General features: G+C 40.1%; 2 protein-coding genes across 3 annotated transcripts in view; one reads left to right on the top strand and one right to left on the bottom strand.

The window, feature by feature from the left end:
• Positions 1-3323: 3323 nt before the first annotated feature.
• gabrp (gamma-aminobutyric acid type A receptor subunit pi) lies at positions 3324-11664 on the top strand. The gene is made up of 10 exons (XM_086084991.1): positions 3324-3638; positions 6384-6449; positions 6527-6639; positions 6711-6778; positions 6890-7107; positions 9259-9341; positions 9542-9679; positions 9752-9904; positions 10652-10845; positions 10924-11664. The coding sequence occupies exons 2-10, from the start codon at positions 6397-6399 to the stop codon at positions 11254-11256; spliced, it is 1353 nt and encodes a 450-aa protein (XP_085941117.1). The 5' UTR covers positions 3324-3638; positions 6384-6396; the 3' UTR covers positions 11257-11664.
• Positions 11665-11813: 149 nt separating this feature from the next.
• Positions 11814-24403, bottom strand: part of afap1l1a (actin filament associated protein 1-like 1a) — a 37128-nt gene continuing 24538 nt past the window's right edge. The window contains exons 5-19 of one of the 2 annotated variants that reach the window (XM_086084988.1): positions 23996-24131; positions 23098-23193; positions 22793-23007; positions 22492-22671; positions 21590-21673; positions 20924-20999; positions 19238-19342; positions 18957-19168; positions 18711-18856; positions 17758-17827; positions 17192-17306; positions 15315-15482; positions 13191-13366; positions 12986-13111; positions 11814-12816 (exon numbers count right to left, since the gene is read on the bottom strand). In XM_086084988.1, the coding sequence (XP_085941114.1) occupies positions 12790-12816; positions 12986-13111; positions 13191-13366; positions 15315-15482; positions 17192-17306; positions 17758-17827; positions 18711-18856; positions 18957-19168; positions 19238-19342; positions 20924-20999; positions 21590-21673; positions 22492-22671; positions 22793-23007; positions 23098-23193; positions 23996-24131 (1932 nt within the window). In that variant the 3' untranslated portion in view covers positions 11814-12789. The remainder of the gene's footprint in view (positions 12817-12985; positions 13112-13190; positions 13367-15314; positions 15483-17191; positions 17307-17757; positions 17828-18710; positions 18857-18956; positions 19169-19237; positions 19343-20923; positions 21000-21589; positions 21674-22491; positions 22672-22792; positions 23008-23097; positions 23194-23995; positions 24132-24403) is intronic. The other variant, XM_086084990.1, reaches the window with a different exon arrangement.

The raw sequence follows: 24403 nt of genomic DNA, 5'->3' as shown, positions 1-24403 counted from the left end.
CAGATAATAATCACTCACTGGGCGCAACTTGTAACACAAACAATTACAGCCCCTCATCCAGGTGGTTCATAAGTATATTCATCTCTCACTTGGTCAGGCATTCTCACAGCAGGCATGTGCGGGTGGAGGGGGTGGGGGGGGGGGGGGTTATGTGTGCCTGGGAAAATCCTAATTGTGTTATTTAAAATGTAAATTTCATGTACATTTTACGTAATCGTTTTTATACACAAATGTCAAAACGTTTTTATGGAGATTGCCATTGGCATTGCAGACAAACAAGTTTCTTTATGTGTGATTTATTGTTTATCCATTATTTCAATTAAGAATTTTACAATTTTTGCTTTGAGCACCTGCCCATCTAAAGGTCACTGCACGCCCCTGTCTCACAGTGTATGTAAATCACATTAATTTTTTCTCATTCCAAAGCGATTTTTAACTGTATTAGCGAAAGTACCTTGACTTTGTACAAAGTAAAATTGGAGCATGTTGAGAGGGGAAACAAAGCGTGATACAGTGTTTTGGTTGTTGTGGTGCAAAAAATGTTTTCAATAGCACCACATTGGGGGGGGGGGGGGGGGGGTAGTGCCGATAAGGAAGACAGCTGGGGAAGCAATACACAAATATAGCATTGACCAACACTAAAGTCTAATGTGTAAAAATTCTAATTTCTTACACATAATGACTCTATAGGATCAGTAGCACAATTATTGAGCCAGAGGCAAACAAGAGGTTCATCGAGAGGTGCAAATGTACAGCTTGATGGTCACTGTAGAAAAAAGAAAAGCTGTGGCCTGTGGTTTACTGTGAGCAGTTGGTAGGAGGATTGATAATGTCATCACTTCCTTCCCATTCTAGAAATCTGTTTTCCAGTGCTGCCAACAGGAGCTAAAGCTTCATTAGAGGAACGTCAGAAGTCGGATTTATCCCAGTTGGCTTTTCCCAGTTCCGACCTGAACGCGTTTGTGGCAAAAGTAAACGGAAACAAAATGGCGGATAGTGATAAATTGTATTTTATTTTGGTCCTCAAAACTCATTTTGACCTCCAGCAAACTTGCCTCCTCGCAATTTTGCTTCATTTATTGTTCTTATGTTATTTCATAAGCATTCCATACAGTTCAGTAGTTCACCGTATAATTCCATGTAGGGAGGTAACGGCATTTTGTCACGAACGTTGTGTTACGTGAAGTTATGTCGAATATTTATGAATTAAGAACGCTATCTAGTTTTATACTTGAGTAAATTGTGTTTTACCATTCACAGTCTGTGTTTCCAAAGGGCAAGTGGGATTTCCGAGTTCAAGGGGGCGTTCCCGTACACACTTCCTGGTTTGAAGTCGGAACAGTCCGACTTCCGACCATCCTCGAATGCAGCATAAGACCACATGAAAATCACCTGAGCTCCCATCATCAGTCTATGGGGGTCTTTCATTCATAGTGAAAATTCATTATTCTTCTGCAAAATGTTTCACAGTAAATTCTGTAGAGTGAATTTGATTCGATTTAGAGTGGGAACAAATAGACTCAGTTTTAGAGTAATATTTACACTTGGAAGAGAGTAAAATAAAGAATTGGGGGCAGGGGGGGCACTCAAGGGTTGAGGAAGGAACTCACAACCTACAGCTTGGGAGACAGCCAATCTGCTCTCTGAGCCATGCAGCTCCTGCTGTGTGATAGTATATCGCTTGGATCAGATGGAGTCTTCGTAACTCCAAAACGATGTTTTTGATCTCCTTTTGGATATAAGCAAAGTGTAAAAGCGACATAGCTCAGGTGGTAGTGTGGCATTCTCCCAAATTGAAGGTCGTGAATTCGTTCTTCAACCCTTGAGTGACTTTTATTTTCCCCCAATTCTTTATTTTACTCTCTTGCAAGTGTTAATATTACTCTTGAACGGAGTCTATTTGGTCTCACTCTAAATAGAGTCAAATTTACTCTACAGAATTTACTGTGCAAAAGAAACACATTTTTCTCGTGGTTGACGGCAACACTGGCAGCAAAGTAGCACTAATGTAGCTACTATGTGGCAGAGAAAAAAAAGGGCAAGGCAAGTTTATTTGTATAGCATATTTCATACACAATACTATTCAAAGTGCTTTACATAAAAGATTAAAATCATGACAAAAGGAGAAACTAAATATCATTAAGACAGATTAAAATGATTAAGACCAAACATCAGTAAATTGAAAGATGGTGATTAAAACAAGATAATAAAAGATAGACTCACGAGAATGTTGCCTGAATGTGTTCCCTGATTTAAATGAACTGACAGTTTGAGCAGACCACAGGTATTCGGGGAGTTTGTTCCGTAGGTGAGGAGCATAAGAACTAAATGCCACTTCACTTTGTTTGGTTCTGGTTCTGGGAACACACTGTAGACCTCTCCCAGATGACCCAAGGGGTCTGGATGCTCCATAGGGTAGCAATACATCTTGCATGCATTTTGTTCAGACTCCACGACCATTTAGAGATTTATAGACCAGTAAAACGATTTTAAAATCTATTCTGACACTCACAGGAAGCCATTGTAGTGATTTCAAGGACAGGTGTAATCAGGTTTAGTTTTCTGGTGTTTGTAAGGACACTGGCGGCAAGCATTTTGGATCAGCTGCAGCAGCCTGTTTGATTTTATATATTTTTTTAAATTAAGACCTGTAAAGACACAATTACAGTGATCTATCCTGAAAATAAAAGCATGAACGTTTTCCCGTGTCTTGTTGAGACAGAAAATCCTTAATTCGAGCTATGTTGTGAGTGACTTAAAAACTACATAATGATGAAAAATGATCAGACTTTAACATTATGAGTTCCAAAATGAGTCCTTTGCTTTGAATGCAAGTCAGTGTCTTCTATTTCCTTCTCAAAAGCGTTGATCCTTCTTTTGGAATATGCAGCCTTTAACACAGCCATTTCAAGCCGAGATTTATCCATGATTTTCTCTATTAGGCAAATTCAGGATTGGGTCAAATGCAAAGGTAGATTATTGCCAAATATTCTGGTAAGGCTGATGCCACTATTTCGCAAGATCACTTCATCTACAAACATCTTTATCAAATGCTAAAAGGGAAACATTCACATTGATGACACTGATGCAAGGGAGCAGATTTAGAGTTGAGACGTGCTTGCGGGGATGCGATCAGAAAAGTCCAGGAGGAGGTGGTTGACAGGGTGCAGAAGAGCAAAAGGGTAAATGTGAGATTAAGTAGAGTGTGTGGGGATGAGAGTGAGAGAGAAGAGTCTACCTGCAAGAGGTTAGTTAAAACGCACACATTTGTACTTCAGCTTCATGCTTATTTGAGAGTGGAGGTGAGCGAGGCATGTGGGAAAGGGATGCGGAGCAAAAGAAGGAGGGGAAAAGAGGAAGGAGGGGGCTAAACAACAGCTCTGTTGGGAGATGACGGCAGCTGTGCAGAGGTGCAGGGAGATGCACATACAGTCAAAGAAGCAACATTACCAGCACACCAGGACCAAAGGAGCGCTTCATTGCTGGATTGACACTTGGATGCAACTGTAAGTAAGAGATAAAAAAAAGACTAGTCAGAGTGCAGACAAAAACTGGAAGAGGAAACAAAAGAACGACGGGCAAAAGAAGAACAGGTGGACAAAGAAATCCAGAAGATCATTGGTGCCGTACGGACACAGGTAAGAAGAAGAAAGAACAAACAAACACCATAATAACTAAACTCTCTTGCCTTATTGTAAAAATAATAATAATAATAATCGTAATACTGCAAAGTGGACATGCATGCACAAGTGCCATAAGGACTGTTTTATGCATTTGAGTAAGTAAAACCATCACCAGTATAAAGAAAGGAGACTACGAGAGAAACAAGATGAATGAAAACAGTAAAGAAAAAAATGCGGATATTAATTAATCACAGCTGACTGCAGAGAAACAAATTAACACCTGATATGTCTTAACTCTCATAACAGCTATTAGCAAGGGAAACCATTGTTGCCATAAACATCATTTAGAATGGCACCACTGCGTGAATAATACATGGACGGAATAGCTTTGCCTTCAGTAACATATCATTAGGTTTATATGTTCAAACCAGTAAACCAAACCAAATCAGAGCAACATTAAATCATAAATTTGGAAATGGCTGGAAACAAGAGATAGTCAGATTTTGCAAATTTTATCAAGAGAGAGCGCAAAGTCTATTTGTGACAGGGAGATTCATTTAGGGGAAATGTGTTTGAGGGAATAACTCACAACACAATGGTGCGTCTTTGATGAGTTAGCTGGCACCAGCCTTGTGAATTAACCATGAGGCAGCAGTCCCATAAATCAGCAGGTGACACTTTCCCTGTCACCTGTAACTTGGATACAGGAAAACAAAACAACCATTTAATGTTCATTCCTCTTCTTCACCCGCTTTATGTGCTATTTAGACATACAGGACTAGTTATTATAGAAGAGGAGGGTGTAGACCAGTTCCCCACATGTTACAAGAACAAGAGCAAACGTGCAGTTTTGTCACATTGAATGATGAAATTGGCTGATGCACCACATTGGTTTCAAAAATCCATTCCAAGTCCATTACACATGTCACATTTTGTTGAGACATCTGGAATCTCAGAGGTCCAACACTATCCATTCAGAGTGTAACTATCACTGAGGGTTGCAACTTTTTATACGACTGTAATAGTAATAGAGACATACAATAGTTTCAACACATTCACAAATTCAGACTACAACCATTTATTTTGCTGTTTGCTATTGTGTGAATGCAAAATGGCTGCCTCATCTTGGCATTTCAGCTCCCAGATCACTCTGGTGTGTTGGTACACCATAATGAAGCTCTCTCCAGCGGCAGTAATGGTAAAAACAGCTTGCGTGTCAATGACATAAGCTGCGTTCACACTGCAGCTCAATTCAGACTTTTTCACAAGTGTCTTGATTTTTTCGTGCAGTGTGAGCGGTACAATTCCGATTTTTTCACACCCGACCTGGGCCTCTTTCGTATGTAGATATAAATCGGATGTATGCGATGCGTCTGCACTGTGAACGCTCATCCGCACGCATCCGATTCATACGTCATCAAAACCCTGATATGCGCTCTGATATGCTTCAAAGGGAGACTACTGACACATCTGTGAATATACAAAGCTGTTTTGAGTAAAAGTGTTACATTTTTATTTGGCTTTAATTTAATCACACTTGAAACATGAAGCATAAAGTTGACATGTGTGGCGATCGTAAAAATTCAGCTCTGCAGACGGTTCATCACGAATGGCGATGTCATCTTCGGTAGACTTCTCAATGAAATGAAGAGGTCGAGGAGTGTCCCCTCATTTCCCCAAAATATTTCCATTACCTCTTCCAACCTCGCTACTCTGACGACATGAGGTGGAAAAAAATAAGTCCGGCGGATTTTTGTTGCTGTTTGTAAATTTACTGTTTGTTACTTAGTGCCAAAAGAATGGGTAACTTGCACATCTGTGAGGGCACAATTAAATAATTTACTCCCAGCCATTTTCACTGAAGCAACCCCTTCACACACGGCTGTTTTACTGGATTTTGACTGATTTTGCAAGGTCCACAGAATATTCTGTTCTATTGTTATAAAAACATGGAACCTACCAAATGAAAGATTAGAGTCTCTTCTTTCATCAGGACAAAAAAAGTAGATTTGTGTCTGTTTCTGTTTTGCAGCAATTAGCATTAAAATATAGCTACGTTTCATCATTATTCACAAGCCTGTTGAAAACACTGAGAAAAAGAGCTTGTTGCAACATGGCCCTGGCTGATCTCTTATACTCTGCTGCCACCTACTGGCCGTTTTTAAATAACTACCATTGCTTTAAGCGATCTCTTCATGTCAGAAGCCATATCAAAGCCTTCTGTATGCTCTAGCATTTAAAAAAAAAAACATATACAGGTAAATACGTCTTTTGGGAGTGCAGGACAAAGTATTAAAAAACGCAATGTCCCTACAAATTTCAGCAAGACAATCTTAAGCCACTTTTTGAACATGTTAACAGCGTGGCTTTGTAGTAAAAAAACGTAACAGACTGGCGTGCCAGCAGTCCAGACCCGTCTCCCAATGAAAATGGTTGGCATGTTATGAAGCTCTAAACTGTATGTTGTATGTCAAAGGGAAAACAACTCCACCTATAAAGTTTCACTAATTTAGTGTCTGAAGTTCCCAAACGCTTATTGAATTTTGTTAAAAAGTGATGAAACACAGTGGCAAATTGCAATTATGCTTCTGTCCCAGCTTTTTTTGAAACATGCATCAAATTCAAAATGAGTGAATATTAGCATAAATAATAATAATAATAATAACAACAATAATAACAACGTATGACATCCTACTGTAAACACAGTATGCACAGTGATTTATGGACAATGAGCATTTCTTCACATTTGTCATTGCTCAGCTGCTGATCCAAAATGTTTATCCAGCTGCCTACTCTGCTGATCACGTGCCTGACCATCACTCTTGGGTGAGACCCCCCCCCCCCCCACTGCACGACTTGTACCATGGATAGCGCTGAAACTGATTTCTGTCTGTGGTCCCCAGTGCTTGCATGTTCACTGGCCCCCACTGGGGGGAATGGAACGACTCCCAGCTCCTGCCGACCATTCAGAAGCTGATGAAAGGATACAACCGCTACTTGAGACCCAATTTCAATGGTAGAGGCAGTTTTGATCAGTTAGTATTGTGCATGCATTGGTTGCCAAAGCTTTTTGTGTCTGTCCGACAGAGGGTCCAGTGGAAATCGGGATGAGTCTTGACATCGCAAGCATCGATGCCATCTCTGAAATCAATATGGTAGGCTACAATATTTCTGCTATTATTTTTGAGTGGGACAATATGTCTCTGTTTGAACGAGGCAATAAAGTAACAGTTGATGATTTAATACACCAAGGTGTCTCTTTACAGGACTACACTGCGACTATCTTTTTGCGCCAGCGGTGGCGTGATTCCAGACTGGTGTTCCCAGGGAACGAGAGTGTCAGCTTGGATGGACGCCTGGTGTCACTTCTTTGGATCCCCGACACTTTCATTCCTGACTCAAAGCGCTCCTTCCTGCATGATGTGACGGTGGAAAACCGCCTCATACGCATCTTCAGCAACGGGACCGTTCTCTATGCCCTTCGGTACATTCTCCTACACGTTCACAAATATTGTACAATGTTTAAAAAATAATATGCAGAGCGAGCGCATGAGCATGAGAAATCATGTTGAAGTGCTCAGAAAAGATCTAAAGGTTTCATTAGAATCGCAGCAACTTGCTACCTAAGCTAAGAGCCTCCGCACACTACTACTCGTACTCATCAGCAAGCTCTGAAGAAGCCTGATAAGGATCCTGTTATTTGAATCAGGTGCCCTCGAGGACTGGAGTTGGTGACCCCTGCTCTAGTGGCAGACAAAAAGTTGACAACACTACTTCGAAGCCTGAAGGATTCTCGTCAGTTATGGGCTCTTAGAATAATTAACTAACCTCCACCCCACATTACTATACCCCTGCTAGTACTCATACTCCGAGTAACATTTTAGCAATAGTACTAAAACTTTCCATCCCTTAGTCAGGTGCGCATTGCGATTACAACTGTACTCTAGTATCCTAACCAAAGAATGAGAGATGTTATTACCTTTCTTTACATCATTTAGTTAATAAGGCTTACCCCTAAAAACAGCCATATCGTGTGCGAACAAAGACATTTCTCGCCCCTCCTACATGGGCATTCCGCCACTATTGGCGACAGCCGACATACCCCGAAGGCCTTTCGTCACGGAGCTTGTTGTTGACTTCAGAGGACAGCGTGCCAAAAAAAATTGTTTTTCAGGCCTCGACTTTGTTTACAATCATATCTAGCTCACGTTTTCTTGATTTCAGTTTTTATTTTTTTCCATTTGTGACTCATGGCTTTATAATATGATTATCTGATCATGCAGCGTAATCATTCCCACAAAAGCTGGAATAAGGGTAGCAAGTTGCTTCACTGTCATAATTGTTTTGGGCATCAATTCGCTTTTGAAGTCCACAGACAGCTAAAGCTTCTTCTTGAATGGTTTGATAGTCGGTGAAATTTTGAAAAACGGAACAAAATAATATCAACCCCAAAGTAGAATGCCCACAGATTCCACAACTTTATTTGTTACAATTTGTTAGCAACACTTCTAAAATAGTACAAGGCAAGCGGATCACCATCTTAAGGCCTCCGGTTTGTTATGAATTGACAATTATGGAGAGCAAAGGTAATATGTTTGTCCTGCATGTCATTCCAAATTTATAAAGAATTATTAGTTGGGATGAGTGAGTATATTTATTTGGAGGAGGCGGGGTCTAAACCGGAAGTGGGCATGGTTTAACTAAATATGGGGTGGGGCTTACATCAATATTTTTTTGTTTTGTTGTGAAATTGGAAAAAAACGTTTGAAATTTATATGGATTGATCAAAAGTTGTTTTTTTTGTTTTTGTTTATTTGAAAACTATTTACAAAACAGCGTGAGGAGGGCAGGTTTGGCCCTATTAAGGAATTCTATCCGTTGTAATATTTGTATCCAGAAAAAATCAATTCTTGTTGTACGAATATCCGGCTCACCACTAATTTTTAGGTCTCTTCATGTTGTAGTATAAGACCCCGGTGCAAGCACAACTAAGCTAATGTCTGCCATCTAGTGGTGAATAGTAAAATTACAACCTAAAACTTTACAGGCCTATGAACAGCAGGGCTTTACTTTATAGTATATTCTTCAAAAATGACTGACAAACTTCCGATATACATCATCCTCGAATAATGGGGGTTGGCTCCCCCCAAACAAAACTTTTTTTTTCAATAATAAATATAAAAAAAATTATAATAAAATGAAATAACTCTGAATAGGTGAATCTGTGGGTGCCGTTTGGCACCTTAGTATGCGGGGGTCCACTGTTTAAAATTTCCCCCCCACAAAAAGTAAATAAATCGAGGGGCTATCAGTTAGTAGAGAATTTGTTTAACTGCACAATTAGTTTTATTGTTTTGAAAACTGCTCTAGTTAATTACTTAATCATGACGTCCAGAAAACTGCAATAGAATTCAAACCAAAGTACAGGGCTTCAGTTTAATATAATACTACTTTACACATACACACAAAAATAGTCAAATTGAAGGATGGCTAAAATATTGCCGCTTCATTTTTGGACGCTTTTGTTTCACCTCAATCACCTACACATGAACCAACACATCAGCTTGTGTGTGTGTGTGGGGGGGGGGGGGGGGGGGGGAGCATGCACACAAATCAGACAATGTTGTCTTGACAGCATCACAGCGACCATCGCCTGCAACATGGACCTGACCAAATACCCCATGGACAGACAGGTGTGCACCCTGCAGCTAGAAAGCTGTGAGTAACTGAATTCCAACTCACTCACATCCACCATACTCTCCTATTTACGGTGTAGATTGCCACTATCATCTCCATCTTCCTCAATATCATCATCATCATTATAATCATCATTGTAGTAAGTATGACGCCAACGACACAGGCTTGCATTTGGCTACAGAACTCAATAAAGACAAGTGTTGTGTTGTGTGTGTAATCAGGGGGCTACAACCTGCAGGATGTTGTGTTTTACTGGACCAGAGGGAATGATTCAGTGAGGGGTCTGGACACGCTGCGGCTGGCTCAGTATAGCGTGGAGAGCTACTACACATCTGTGTCACAGGCTGTGTACGAAACTGGTAAGCCTGCTGCAAACACCAGGGAATTATTATAGCTTTTAAAAGGGTTCATTTGCGTTTGTTTGTTCACAGGACAATACCCCAAGCTGGTGTTGCATTTTGCACTGCGCAGAAACGTGTTGTTCTTCATCTTGGAAACATATGTTCCCTCCACTCTCTTGGTGGTTCTCTCCTGGGTCTCATTCTGGATCAGCCAGTCGTCTGTACCAGCCAGGACCTGCATTGGTTAGTAACAGATTAATCATAGTCTCAAACAAAGATGAGAATCCAAAATCAATTATTTTTCAGAAGTGGTTCTTAATTAGGCGGCGCGGTGGTTGACTGGTTAGCACGTCCGCCTCCCAGTGCAGAGGACGTGAGATCGAGTCCGGGCTTTGGCCTTCCTGGGTGGAGTTTGCATGTTCTCCCCGTGCCAGTGTGGGTTTTCTCTGGGTACTCCGGTTGGCAGGTTAATTGAACATTCTGAATTGTCCCTAGGTGTGATTGTAAGTGTAAATGGTTGTTTGTCTGTGTGTGCCCTGGATTGGCTGGCAACCAGTTCAGGGTGTACCCTGCCTACTGCCCGAAGCCAGCTGGGATATGCATTGTGATAACACGGGGTTGTGCACTAAAAACGTCACTTCTTGTCAAATTCCTTACTGAAGGAACTCAAGAAAACATTGCGATGTACCGGTAGGTAACAGTAAACTTTATAGGAGACTCTAGAATCAGTACTAAAGAGCACCAAGAAAGCAGTATAGTAGTTTCGATCTGACTCATACAGTACGTCCGAAAGGTAATAGAATGAGACAGCTATTACTTTAATTTGATTGGTAGAAAAGGTCAATACAACTGTGAGGGCTGCGATTTGCTGGCAAGCAAACCACCTCACGGGCAAATTTCCAGCGTCCCTGCGACCATAATGATGACAAGGGTTATAGAAAATGGATAGGAGGAACGAACACTTATATGAAACGTGTGATCTTCTTGCAGGTGTTACGACAGTCCTGACGATGACTACTCTTATGATGGGCGCTCGCACCTCCCTACCAAATGCCAACTGCTTCATTAAGGCCATCGACGTCTACCTGGGCATTTGCTTTACCTTCATCTTTGGTGCTCTACTGGAGTACGCATGTGCTCACTTCTATACCATGCAACACCAGACCATAGAGGACTTACACAGGGTGGGACACATGTCCAAATTTCAGCAAAAATATATTGGCGTGATGTTCACATACTGAAAGCAGCCATCTTTTTTTTAGGATCTTGTGAGAGAGTTCAACGAGTGCAGTGGAAACGGCTCCGTCCCCATCGTCCGCTCCACCCAACCGAAAAATTCGGTGAAAGTGAGCTCCGCCGCCGAGGAACCTACAGAACAGTCAGCCAACAGCGACACGAAGGCCACCAGTGAAGCCAAGGAGGAAAAATCAGGTCAAGGCTGCAGCCTGTTGTCAGTAAAGGAGGCTTCAAGGAGGGCAGTCGCCATCTTCATTGTGGAAAATCCACACAACATCGATCGCCATGCCCGCACCGTTTTCCCCACGGCGTTCCTTTTCGTCAATATTCTCTACTGGCTTTATTATCTCTTTCTCTGAGAGATGCTCGCAAGCTGCCGCTGGGTTCATTTCACCACCCTGCAGCTGCTTCGCATTCCCGACGGAGACACCAGGCCAGTCGCTTGGATCTGAAGTCATCATACATGCTTTTGGTTGAGAAGTGATATGTAAAAAAACAACAACTTTCAACCAGATGTTGAGGCAACAAATGAATACCACATCGACATCACATCACATGCGAGTCCACCAAGGCTGTAATTTGTTCATTGACCGGCAAATCAAACAAGAATGATTGAACTAGCTGTAAAAAAACAAATGTCTGTTTCAGCTGTGTCACACTAAAATGTGTTCCATCTGACTGCTATTTTTTTTTTTTTTTTTACAAATACATTGTTTGCACAAGACCATGTTCTGTAATTACTTTCACAGCATGTAACATTAGAATAATAAAACAGTGATGCAGGACAAGCTGGTGTGCTGTTTTGTTTTGGATAATTGAGGCTATTATAATTTCAGGACGAGCAAATGTGGAAAATATATCTCATTAGTGTTAACGTACCAACAATAACAATCCTTCAAACTTGTTTCATACTGCGACTTTAAATGGCTTAAGCAGGCAAGAACGTGAACAATGAAGAAGTGGGAAAAACAAACGTCTTAAACAAAAGAAAATTGCATTTAATAATGGTGTATCTTTTTAAACTGGATTATCATTGTAATGTTATTAAAATACATGTCATGGCTATGAATAGCATTAATCAATTTAATAACTTTAAGGGTCTGTAGACACCCAGGTCAGAGAATCTTAAAGTGCAAAAGTCAACCACAGGTTTTGCAGGTAAATGAAAAAGGTACAATTTCCCCACTTTGACAGATTGAGTTATATTTTTACATCACACCTCTTGATGAATGGGTCAACTATCAATGGCAATGACCATTTGTGCTCTAGGATATGTCTAAATTGATGCAGGATGTCTTCAGAACCTAAACTTAGTGCACATCTCGTGACGCACGTCCTTTAGCAGATGGTTAAATTGTGTTATCAGGAGCATTATAAAAACTCCGACATGAACTATACACAAAGCTCAAAACATAGAAAACAGTAGTCATAAAAAAAAAAAACAGTAATTGAAAGGCACATTGGGACTTTATCTACTTTCAATCATCTTATCACAACACCTCACATTTATAATCTGTCTTTTCCCATATAAAACCATAACCCCCCTTGAGCCAATATTGCATGCATTCACACTGCACTACGCGTTGCAACTTTCCAACACCCGACATATCTCATTTGTGCTTACCACGTGGAGATCTGCATTATTTAAGGCTGAACAGTTTTTTTAGAGTCTTTGGATTTCTGAAATGTGAAGTCCTCTCAGGCGCTGAAGTACAAAATAATTATTGAAGATTTATCTCCACCTAGTGGCTGCTTTCTTTCATTACAACATTGAATTGGACATTTGTGCTTCTGAATGAGGGTGAGAAATCATCCTCGGCAGGATGGCAGACTGCAACTTTACATCCTGTAATCAGTTCCAATTACTTTAAGTACTTCTGAAGATGCTGTCTTTAAGTTCTTTTCTTTGATTCCCATTCCTGGAAAAATAGAAGGCAAAAAATAAAATGACACAAACCAGAACAAAATGTGCAGTAAACAATACTAGATAATCACATCACTCAATGGTATCGGGGGGAAAAAAGCTTTTACAGAGAAATTGCTCGACTGTAGGCAGGCGAGCATACAGGAAGTGAATGTAAGCATTACCTTTGCCTTCTGCATGACAGTTCCTGAAGACGAAGCATACATAGAGGGGGGTCGCTTGCGCATCTCCGAGGCACAGTTTACTGGTAAGCTGTCACTGTAGATATTATGCGTTTTCTTTCTGGACCCCTATAGACAAGGAATAAATTGTATAATTGTATGTGAAGGCAGCGGCGGGTAAAGATGAATAATCCTCCTTTTAAAATACCTTGACAGGTGGGACGGTTTCCATGGGTGCGCCCAAGGCGCCGCCTGCCAGGCTTTTCTTGAGATTTTCTTTAACTTGGGACAGTCGCAGTTCCAGGTCCACTCGTACTGCTTCCTTAGCCCGGCAAGCCTCTTCCAGCTGGGACACACGCTGGTTCAAGAGGACACATCTCTTCTCTGTAGACACATACAGTACACTTGAGTGTAGAATTACAATACCAAGGCTCATAATAAGCGGTTTCACACATTTTGTGCCTCATCAAAGCACTTTGAATAGCAAAACTGAGAAGAGGAAATAGTCCGAAAAAGTTTAGCTTGGCTGGATGCACACACGCCTCTCATGACACCTACTGCTGGTAGTCGGAGGTCGAAGCTCGAGTAGCTACTTACGTAACTAGCTAGTAGAGCTAGGACTACGCGGTGCAGTTGCTCCTCTTACTACGCCACACACAGCGTGGGGAAATAAATACAATGTAGGACAATAGCATTGTGGTCTGTGAACACCAAGCCAAAAAGGAGCAGGCGAGGAGAATGTGTAGCAAGGAAGTTGGCGTATCTGGTGAGTTTTCAGTTGTTGAACATTTAGCGCACAAAGTACTAACACAACCACTGGTCTCCAGATTGACTAGCAATATTCAAACTATTTTCCCCCCTGTAAGAGCAGTAGGAGGAGCTCCTCCTTTTCTCCACTTGAAGCCAGTCTAGTCTGTTACATGAGCTACAACCCATGCTATTTTCTAAGCTAACCAAGATTGACATGGCTATTCATTTACGCTTACTTTCGACATCATAAAATATTTAATAGCAAATTTAGTTTACGATCAACTCACACTAACTTAACCCAATATATTATTATTATTATTATTACTGTTGTCTATATGCCTTATCAGATATATCAGTAAAATACGTTTTTTTTTGTTTTTTTGATCAGTATAAGCCTATATATGCAGACCAATAATGATTGTCTTTCTTTGTGTGTAAAAATAACTTTGTCATTACTGTTGTTACCTTAATTTCTTGGTATTATTTTATTAAAGACAGCATATTTGATACAGCTCATAGATTACTAGTTATGCTGCATTTGAGGAAGGATGGAAGTCGGACTTATCCCAGTTAGCTTTTCCCAATTCCAACCTGAAAGCGTTCGCGGCGAAAGTAAACAACCAAAATAGCGGATAGTGATCTTTTTTTTTTTTGGTGGGGGGGTCTTCAAAACACATTTTGACCTCCAGCAAATTTGCCTTCTCCCAATTTTGCTTCATTTATCATTTTTATCTTATTTCATATAGCATTCCATACAGTTCAGTAGTTCACCATATAATTTCATGCAGGGACATAGCAACATACTATTGTCACGTACGTTGTATTACATGAAGTTATGTTGAATATTTATGAATGAAGAAAGCTATCTAGTTTTATACTCGAGTAAATTGTGTTTTACCATTCACGGTCTGTGTTTCCAAAGAGGTCGCCATTGTAGAGTGACGTCACATTGTAGTCGGTCGGTGAAGTCGGGGTACTCCCCTCCCCCTCGACGTGGGATTTCCGAGTTTAAGGGGGCGCTCCCGTACACACTTCCTGGTTTGAAGTCGAAAAAGTCCGATTTCCCACTTTCTCGAATGCACATTAGATTACTGTTTTATGTTATGTTCGAAATAAAGACGTCAATCAATCAATTACCTAATGAATTGCCTATGAAGTCTATACTGACATTGTAAAAATAGCTCATTCAATTTAATAATAAAATGGTTTGCTAACAACTCTGCACTTTTACACACTTTCTATTCATAATGGATGATTTTAGTTTTGATATAAGAATGTTCCAATTTTGGCTTGAAACAATTAGAATATAAGACTGAATATTAAACTTAAGGAAATTAATAAATCAGTGAGGAATGCTATGTTGTTTATGTTTTATTTATCCCTGCAGGCTCAATTCTGTTCCCACTCACTCGAAAATAATCTGGGTTTATGGAGGTCAGACAGCCGGGTCAGACAGAGCAGACCCATTCGACATGCAAGCTTTTGCAGGATTTCTACATACAAAGCTGAGGAGCTGTAAGGATATGAGGACCAAAGTAAAGATTTTTTTCCTTTTCTTTTCATCTTTCGTGGCTCTTCTTACCAGAAGCTGTTTGCAGCTGTTCCTTCAGCTCTCGCTTCTCCTGTCGGAGGTTTGAGAGCATATTTCGAATCCCCTCCTTTTCTTTTTCCAGCTCTTCTTTTTCTTTCAGGTAGCGCTTAGCATCCTCTTCTGCTCGTGTTTTCCCATACCTTCCGTACTGGTTAGAGTCTGAAGAGAGATGTCATGTATTTATCTTTTCTCGCTAATTAATGACAAAATAATGAAACAAAAACATTAAGAACATAATCAACCTCAATGATAAGCTTATGATGTAATGTGACACACTGGTGCCGAAGTAAAGGTCATGGGCCGAGACAGTGAATCTAATATGTCTAATAAATCTCATGTTACATCCTGAAGCTGTCCGCCTCTAAGCGTGCTCACTCCTTCTTTGAAGGATCGCAATGTCAACGCAAAGGCCTGAGAGAGAAAGAAAGGACAACGCCAATATCATGTTGCTAAACCCAGAATGCTCATCTTCCCTATTTGTGGGAGAGCAGCCAAAGGACACAATGGCGCACATGGGAGTGAAAAGTGGAGATTCTGGATAGAAAGTGAGACGGGACAGGGGAATTTGGAAACAAATAGAAGCTGATGTTCTATTTTATTACAAACAGAGGATTGGTAAGCACAAGGGAGTGTCATCTGGGATTCCTTTGTTAGGTATGATTAAGATGTAGCATCTGTAAAACTTCTTTAATTCCAGCAAGAAGTTTTTTGGGTCCTTCTCTATGACAACGTAGTAAAAATGTAAACTTTTTATTGTGTTTTTGAAAAGTTTCATGTTAGAAAGTTACAGGTGTCAAAATGATCCGTCCTCCCTTCTCACTGGCTTGCAAAAAATGCTAAACAATAATATGCTTGCCCAGTTTTTTTATGCAAGAGCATACATGAGACTTTGATGCAGCTTCTGACATGAAGAGGTGGCTTAAAACAATGATAGTTTAATTTAAAAAAAAAAACGGCCAGTAGGTGATAGCAGAGTATAAGAGATCAGCCAGGGCCATTTTGCAACAAGCTCTTTTCGTCAGTGTTTTCATCAGCAATGTGAATATTAAAACAGGATACAAATTATTGAGGGAAGAAGAGATTCTAATCTTTCTTTCGGTAGGTTCCATGTTTTATAGCAATAGAACACAATATTCTGTGTGCCTTGCAAAATCAGTCAAAATCCAGTAAAACAGCCGGGAGCGAAGGGGGTTGCTTCAGTGAAAATGGCTGGGAGTGAATGAGTTAAAGTGGAAGTCAACCTTATACATTTCTTGACAATAATATGTTATATGTGACCTCACTTCTGATTAATATTACATTTTTGTAATATGAGTTATGAAGTAAAATCCAACCGTTAGCATCCATCTCAGGGGCGGCCATTTTCCCACTTGCTGTCGACTGAAATGACATCACAGTTGCTCAGGGCTCCGGCAACGACCAATCACAGCTCACCTGTTTTCTGAAGCTACGCTGTGATTGGTTGTTACCTGAGACGTGATGTCATCTTCAGTTGACAGCAAGTGGCAAAATGGTTGCCCCCTGAGATGGATAAAAACGGCTGGATTTTGCTGCTTAACTCTTATTCCACAAACACAATATTAATCAGAATACCATATTTAGACTAGTAGGGCTGCATGAACAAATTATTGTCACTTTTTTTTTTTGACTTTCCCTTTAACCGTTTTCAGTGTTAAATGGAAACACTAATGATGTTGTTCCCAAAAATATACATGTTTTCAAGCATTTGCGTTTCCAGGCCCACGGAGGGGCAAACTGAAAATTGCCAGTTGAAAACTGTGTTGTGTACCGGCCCTTTAAACAAGCCAGTCGCATGCTCAGCACACATGAACGTGAATTCATTCAGAAATCCGTCCAAAAACACTTACTTGAATCCGTTCGCTTGAGGGAGTTTAACGGTTTGGTTTTGTCAGAATCACTGCTGGAGAAACTGGAGCGCCGCTTCCCTTGATTCCCACACTGCTGCCGGCAGCTCTCCATTGACTAAAGTGTAAGAACACATGGAGGGGAGGGGTGCAAACAAAAAAGTTAAAATACTCAGCCATGCAGTTGAAGCCACTTTTAGATTTATTGACTTCTGACAGAGGAGGTGTGTACATGTGTAGGTGGTGAGAAGCGTGTGTTTAAATGCATGTCAGTGGACTGACATGCGAGGTTTACAGGCTGTTAAACTAGCGTGACCCCTTCGCCTTCTTGTCACCACTATGGTGGCTGTTTCTCCTCACACACTGAATTGTGTGGCAGATGTGCTAACCACTAGTGCACTGAATTGTCTATCATCAAAATCATAAAAAACAAAAAAACAAACACGTAATCTTGAACTATTTAACTATAGTAATGTCATTTAGATTACAATTTTCATAATATTCAAATTTATTGAGAAACACCTGTATACAGATACTCATTTAAAAGGAAACGTGTGCTCATCTCCAACCTGCAGATCCTCATTTGGGACATCATCATATGTTCTGGAGTCTGTGTTACTGCCTGACGACGTGACCCACCTACATTGGTTTCCGAGAGAGGGGGATAAATAACGTCTGCGTTAGGTCAAGGGGTCCCAAATGTTAGCAGCGCCTATTCGTAAAGGGGAAGTCAACCCAAATGTGGTTTTTTTGTGACAATTATATGTTCTATGCAGCTCCACTGGTTTAAATATGGTATTCTGGTTAATTTTGCATTAGTGGAATATTTGTAAGCAGCAAAATCCAGACGTTTTTATCCATCTCAGGGGTCGGCCATTTTACCACTTCCTGTCGACTGAAGATGACATCAATGTTGCTCAGGTCTCAGGTAACAACCAATCACAGCATAGCTTCAGAAAACAGGTGAGCTCTGATTGGTTGTTGCCTGAGCCCTGAGCAACTGTGATGTCATCTTCAGTCGACAGCAAGTGGCAAAATGGCCGCGCCGTGATATGGATAAAAATTTTGCTTCATAACTCTTATTCCACAAATGTAATATTAATTAGAATGGCATTTTTAGACTAGTGAGGTCACATGCAACAAACATATTATTGTCAAGAAATGTTTAACCCTTTCAAGCCTTTTTTTTTTGCTTATTTAAACTCTTTTCCTATGGAAAAAAATTTGGGGGGGTTATCGCATGTTTTTATTTGTTATAGTGGACACCAGTATAATATGGCTGTAACGTGTTGTAAACTTACCAAGCTTATATGTAACATTTTTAACATGAACATCATGCAAATCAATTTGCAATTGTGATTGGTTAGCTAGGATCCAATCACGAACCACAAGTGTTGACATCATCCAAATGATGCGTTTTATTGGTTTTGACACGCAAATATGTTATGTCCACTACAATCATCTATGGGTTCGAAGGGGTTAAGGTTGACTTCCACTTTAACCCTAAAACTGTCTCACTCACAGGAAGGAATGGCGAGCAGCATTGCGGATATTAGCAATGGTCTCCACGTCTACGCAGTCATAATGTAGAGATTCTGGATCTGTGGTGGAGCCAGTTTCTGCCAAGAGAACCCCAAGCCATCTGCCAAAGTCCTCAGAGTTGGCTGCCTGAAAATCAGCACGACACATTCAATCAATTCTTTTAAACTTGAAGCACTTTATGTTAGTTAAGTCAGATGAAAAAAAGTACCAAACAAACACTTCTCACTTCAAGAGCAGCCACAGTGGTGCTTGCTCGTAATATTCTAAAGGCGATGGGATGCTTGGGTCCCAGGCCTGGCACCACTTCACAGCCATGCAGCGGCAGGGAGGGCAAGGATGTCTGATGGTCGCCTCTGTCGTGGTAGAAGTGCAGGAAGCCTCTGCACACACAGCACCAGTGCTCCTGCCACTCTTGGTTGACGAGCACTGACAGATAACCTGAACATAGACAAATAATGACGTCAATTTTGAGGTGAGCTGCTGAGCAACAGGAACGCAGCCACTGACCTTGTCGAGGGTCGTTGTAGGCTGCCCGAGAAGTCTTCTTCTTTGAGAAGCTGATGATGCGTGTGATCTTTCGACCTGCAGCAAAGGCTCCACGCTTCACCTTACCTGCGTTGAAAATCAAAGCATTGGAAATGCTTTTGCAAATCAATTGAAAACAGTACTTGATTGGAAGACAGTAATAGAAACAAGTAGATTCCATCAGAACACTGCTGAAGTGACATGACTTTAAAGTGCCATCTGATTGGACAAGGAATTAATGATGATAATCCCTTTTTTTTTCAACCCCAGCACCCAAAGATGTGAAAGAGGAAGATCGGCATTGCTTATAAATAGATAAATGAAATAACTTTACTATACTAGTAATTTATGGTAGGTGACTACTGCTGACTACTGACTGAGAATGGGTTTATATTTGTCATTTAACTACAACGTACTACTTAATAATTACTAGTAATACAACTACTACTACTACATGACTAGTTAAAGGTGTGTTCAATGATCTTTTGTCGCTGCATCTTCCGGGTAGACCATTTTAAGGATTGGTTCTCAATCCCGTCAATCAATCTGCCTTAACGACGTCGTGCATGATTGTTCCTAGCTGCGCATGCAGCATGTAGCTGGTGAGCGTCGGACTCAGCCATTCATCATTGTAGCTCCACCGATCTCACCTCATACTTTGAAAATGGCTGAGAGCCGCAAGAGCACATCTATCTATGAAGTGAGGCCGGCTGCAGAGACTGATGAAGATGATGATGAAGATGAGCTCGCACGTTCCCGACATTTGATAAGCGTTTTTCCCAGACGAGCAGGAGAGCTGGTAGGATTTGTTCTTCCGCATGCGCATTTTAAAAAACGGACGTTTGGCTTCTACTTTTCGAGAAGATCCTTGAATACACCTTTAATTACTTTGTAATTGTATCCTTCAATTTCCTTCATAAGCATTAAACTTAGCATTCAGCTATTAGCATTCAGCTTTCAGCATTCCCACGCAATTTCTGCAGACATTTCTAGTTTAGCTTAACACATTGTTGCTGTCCTGTGAAAAACACTTCTTTTTTTTCTTCTTCTAGTTATTTATTTATTTTTTTTAACCATTTTTACATTTATGGGATGAAGCTAAATGCAGACATCCCAAAAACATATAAAAAAAAGACAATAATAGATTAGATAGTTTTTCACAGGACAGCGATGACATGAGATGACCCTGGAAGCTCACTGCAATTTTTGCTATAAACAAATACAAAGCTGTCAATTCTTTATACGTTTAAAATGACAGGAAAATGTTTTTTTTATTTTTACACTGCTATTTTCTGTTCTAGTGCAAATTAATATTGGCTTGAAATATCAGTTATGTGTCTCCTTGACTGCTAATAGTCAGCATCAGCCTATCACTAATCGGATACCCTGTTCAGGGTCGTGGCACAATTTGACATCAGCTATCTGAACCTACACACCCAAAGCAAAGCTACAACGTCTCCAATATGATAGTTTAAGGAATGAGAAGCTTTACACTGTGGATACATGACTGGCTCTTAGAAGGGGATGTAGTCAAAGCCCGGTATTGACTTTTTGGCCAGGCAGCCTATTATTCTTATCATCAATCTATCAGCAAGAGGCAATTTCCACAGCATGCTGCAACTGCCACAAAAAAAAAAAAACGTAGCTCCATTCATGAATTATTCTCACCATTTTCTCTGAGGTTCTCCCCTGTTGATACGCCAACACTGTCTGAATCTGAATTGTTCCTCTCTGCAGATAACCTCTGAGAAAGAGCACACATGCATTACAGAAAAATGGATTTATTTACTGAGACACTTCAACTCAATAAAAGAAATATGTTTTACAAGCAAGGGTGTTGTTAGAGCCTTCAGGAGCAATCTGGGGTTAGTTTGTTGTGCACGGGCACAACCAACAGCTCCAATACCCATCCCACTTGTCCTGTCTATACATACTGTATGTACCACCGGAATCCCTCACTTTCATTTTTTTTTGCTCACATGTAGTGCGTACCACAAACACATGATATTAGAAGCTAAACACACACTTGTGAATTCCGACCCTCCCTTTGTTGGCTTGAATTCATGGTACTTATCAGTACTCAGTCCAACAGGTGAGTCACCTCCAGCCCTATTATTGATGTCTTAACAACCACTGAATAACATCTTGTCTTTGTGCTGTCAATCAAACACAGGTTTACTGTGTTTTGACATATAATTGATTGGGAGAATTAATGGTGACAACACAATTGCTGCTTACTGCTAACTTTTATTCGACACAGCTGTGAAGAGGAATTTTAATTTGCGGGAGCAAATGACAGAGGCCACATCAAAGTATTACCACCTTTTGACTCACCTTGTCAAGTTCGCTCTTCCTCCGAATGACGGGCGACGCGGATACCTCCGGCCCAGTGCATTGACCCTTCACCTCTCTGACAACCTATAGGCGATCATTTTAAGTCAAACAATTTCTACCAATACTAAACACAATAAACATCGTCTTACATTATGACTAGGGGTGTCAAAATTAGTGTGTTAATTTTGAGTTAATTTACAGTTCCTTTAATGCCACAAAAAAAATTTTTAACGCAATATTAATGATCCCTTACTTGGAAAGCCTGTACTGGGGGATTTCCACGTCAAAATTTAGCAGTAATAAAATTAAAAATAATGCAAATATTTGTGGAGACTGAGGTCTTTTACAATTTTAAAAATGTGCAGAATTTCATAAGTTACTTCATGTTAAAGATTAGATAGCTTTTAATGTGAAAAGAAAAATGCACTGAGCTGTCACTTACGTCTTACAAATGCAATAATGCCATCTAGTGGCAGAAAAATAACCTCAACACAAATCAATATCACACTCGTTTTTTACAGTACAGTACATCTCTTTTTAATTTGAAATACATTTTATAAATTATTATGAAATTACTGTATCAATGACTAAAATATGCAGCCATATTTATATTAGCCCCCCCCCCCACACACTTTTATGTTAACAAAAGTAGGAAAAAATATTAGAAAAAAATATTCTATTGTACATTGAGAACAGATATAAAATTTGTGATTAATCGTGAGTTAACTATCGAAATCATGCAATTAATTACAATTAAACATTTTAATCTGACACCCCTAATTATGACCGAAATTACTTTGCTTTATTACCTGTGCAAAGGACTTATTGTAGCTACGTTACGGTGTATACCAAATGTAGTGAACGATTAAACGAGTAAACATATTAAATCATGTTGCAGTTACCCTGAGCCATCTCTCCGCTTGCTCTTTACTCTGCACAGCTAGCACCAGAGCATCTCCGTTGGGTAGGGTGAACCGGAGTTCATGGTGCTTCCGTTTGCTGTCCTTTGGGGCGTAGACCACAGTGCATTGGGGAAGCAGTAGGTCCACGTAAGGGCATGTATCCTTGGAACTCTTATAACACTGCACAATGACACAGATAATAGTAAAAATAATTGCAAATATTATATATAATTATATATATATATATATATATATGGATTTAAATATACAAATGTGTCTTATTTTTCCTGCATTTACTAGCCTGTAATCGATTCTCTCGTATAACTGTGAACTGTTTGGCCCATTGGCCGAAGCGTTTCTTGCGTAGCAAGAAGGCACAGATGCGACAGTCCCTGGTAGGAGGCATGGAGCTCTCGTCTGAAGGCCACTGATGTGTGAGTCGCACACCGGGGTTCTTCTCCTCCTCGTCTTCCTCATATGACTCATAGGAGCTACTCAGAGCGTCAGAATCATTATCTGAGACAGCAGAGGCAGGGTACGTCAAAATATTTTCCTTAATTTACATTTAGATGCGGGCGGGTATTATGTACAGAATTGTTAACTTACAGGAGTTTTTACGATGGGAGTTGATACGAGTAGTTGGGTAATTGTTGTCTGCATCTTCATATCCGTCCTCTATGGAATTGGGAGGGCTAGCTCTAACTGCAAAAAATACAGCATGAAATACTTGACTAACTCATTCAAACCCAAAAACGTAGAAATATTTTTTTAATGCTTTTTTTATGCTAGAGCATACAGAAGTCTTTGATGCAGCCTAGGACCTGAAGAGGTCGCTTAAAGGAATAGTAGTTATTACAAAAAACAAATATAAGAGATCAGCCAGGGCCAAGCTCTTTTTCTCAGTGTTTTCAATAGGTTTGTGAATAATGATGAAACTTAGCTACAGATACAAATATACCTTTTTTTCCTGATAAAAGAAGAGACTCTAATCTTTTATTTTGGTAGGTTCCATGTTTTTATAGCAATGGAACAGAATATTCTGTGGACCTTGCAAAATCCAGTAAAACAGGCAGGAGAGAAGGGGGTTGCTTCAGTTAAAATAGCTGGGAGTGAATGAGTTAAAGTCAACCTTAAACATTTCTTGACAATAATATGTTATATGTGACCTCACTTCTGATTAATATTACATTTTTAGAATTTATCTAAATATATAATATTCTAAATATATAATTTTCCCCTTCACAATTGCTAAGGCACATTTCTTGAAACCTAAAGCTGTTAGTTGACTTTGAATCGATTGCGGTATACCTTTTTATCTTATTCGTATTTACAAGATAGAAATGAACAACTACAAATCTGACACTAAAATTAAGCATTTTAAGTCCCAAGAGGCACCCAGTTATTCGTAATGATGTGCTAAATGTATACGTCTATAATGTCTAACAGCTGACTGGAAAGTAATCAATAAGGACAACAAGTCGAGTCAAGGAAGAAAGATGTTTACCTCTTGTGAGGATGTATTCGGGCATCTTGCCCGGACTGAGTGGCACTGCCTCCTCATAATACTCCTCAGGCGGAGGTGTTGTGGGCAGAGGCGGAGGAGATTCTGCTGACTGCCCAGCTGAGGAGTCTCCACAGCACTTAGAGGCGAGATAGAAAGATATAGTATGAGTGATTTGTATGTTCCCAGCCAAAGGGGCTTCTCCATCAAAGAGATACAGAGAATAAACGATTCCCTGGGTGGAGCCCTAAATCTTAATTTACAGTGCGATGAGCATGTGGGAAACCCCGCAACATGGAATACATCATCTTTTATTCCCTAAGGCCTTTTCAATCATTTACACTTCGCAATCTTCGCTCATATCGTTAGTTTTGGAAAGGAAAGGCTGAAAGTCTAACATAGATTTTAAAT

Source organism: Leptonotus elevatus, chromosome 9 (assembly GCF_054856555.1).
Source record: "Leptonotus elevatus isolate MCC_2025b chromosome 9, RoL_Lele_1.0, whole genome shotgun sequence".
Classification (NCBI taxonomy): domain Eukaryota; kingdom Metazoa; phylum Chordata; class Actinopteri; order Syngnathiformes; family Syngnathidae; genus Leptonotus; species Leptonotus elevatus.
Note: the sequence above shows the minus strand (reverse complement) of the source record. Positions and strands in the feature narration are given on the sequence as shown.

Excerpts from the sequence above, each read along its gene's own strand:
- gabrp (XM_086084991.1), top strand. The coding sequence starts at position 6,397 with ATGTTTATCCAGCTGCCTACTCTGCTGATCACGTGCCTGACCATCACT. Across the intron at positions 6,450-6,526 it reads TGCCTGACCATCACTCTTGG|TGCTTGCATGTTCACTGGCC; the intron begins GTGAGACCCCCC and ends TGTGGTCCCCAG. Across the intron at positions 9,905-10,651 it reads ACCAGCCAGGACCTGCATTG|GTGTTACGACAGTCCTGACG; the intron begins GTTAGTAACAGA and ends ATCTTCTTGCAG.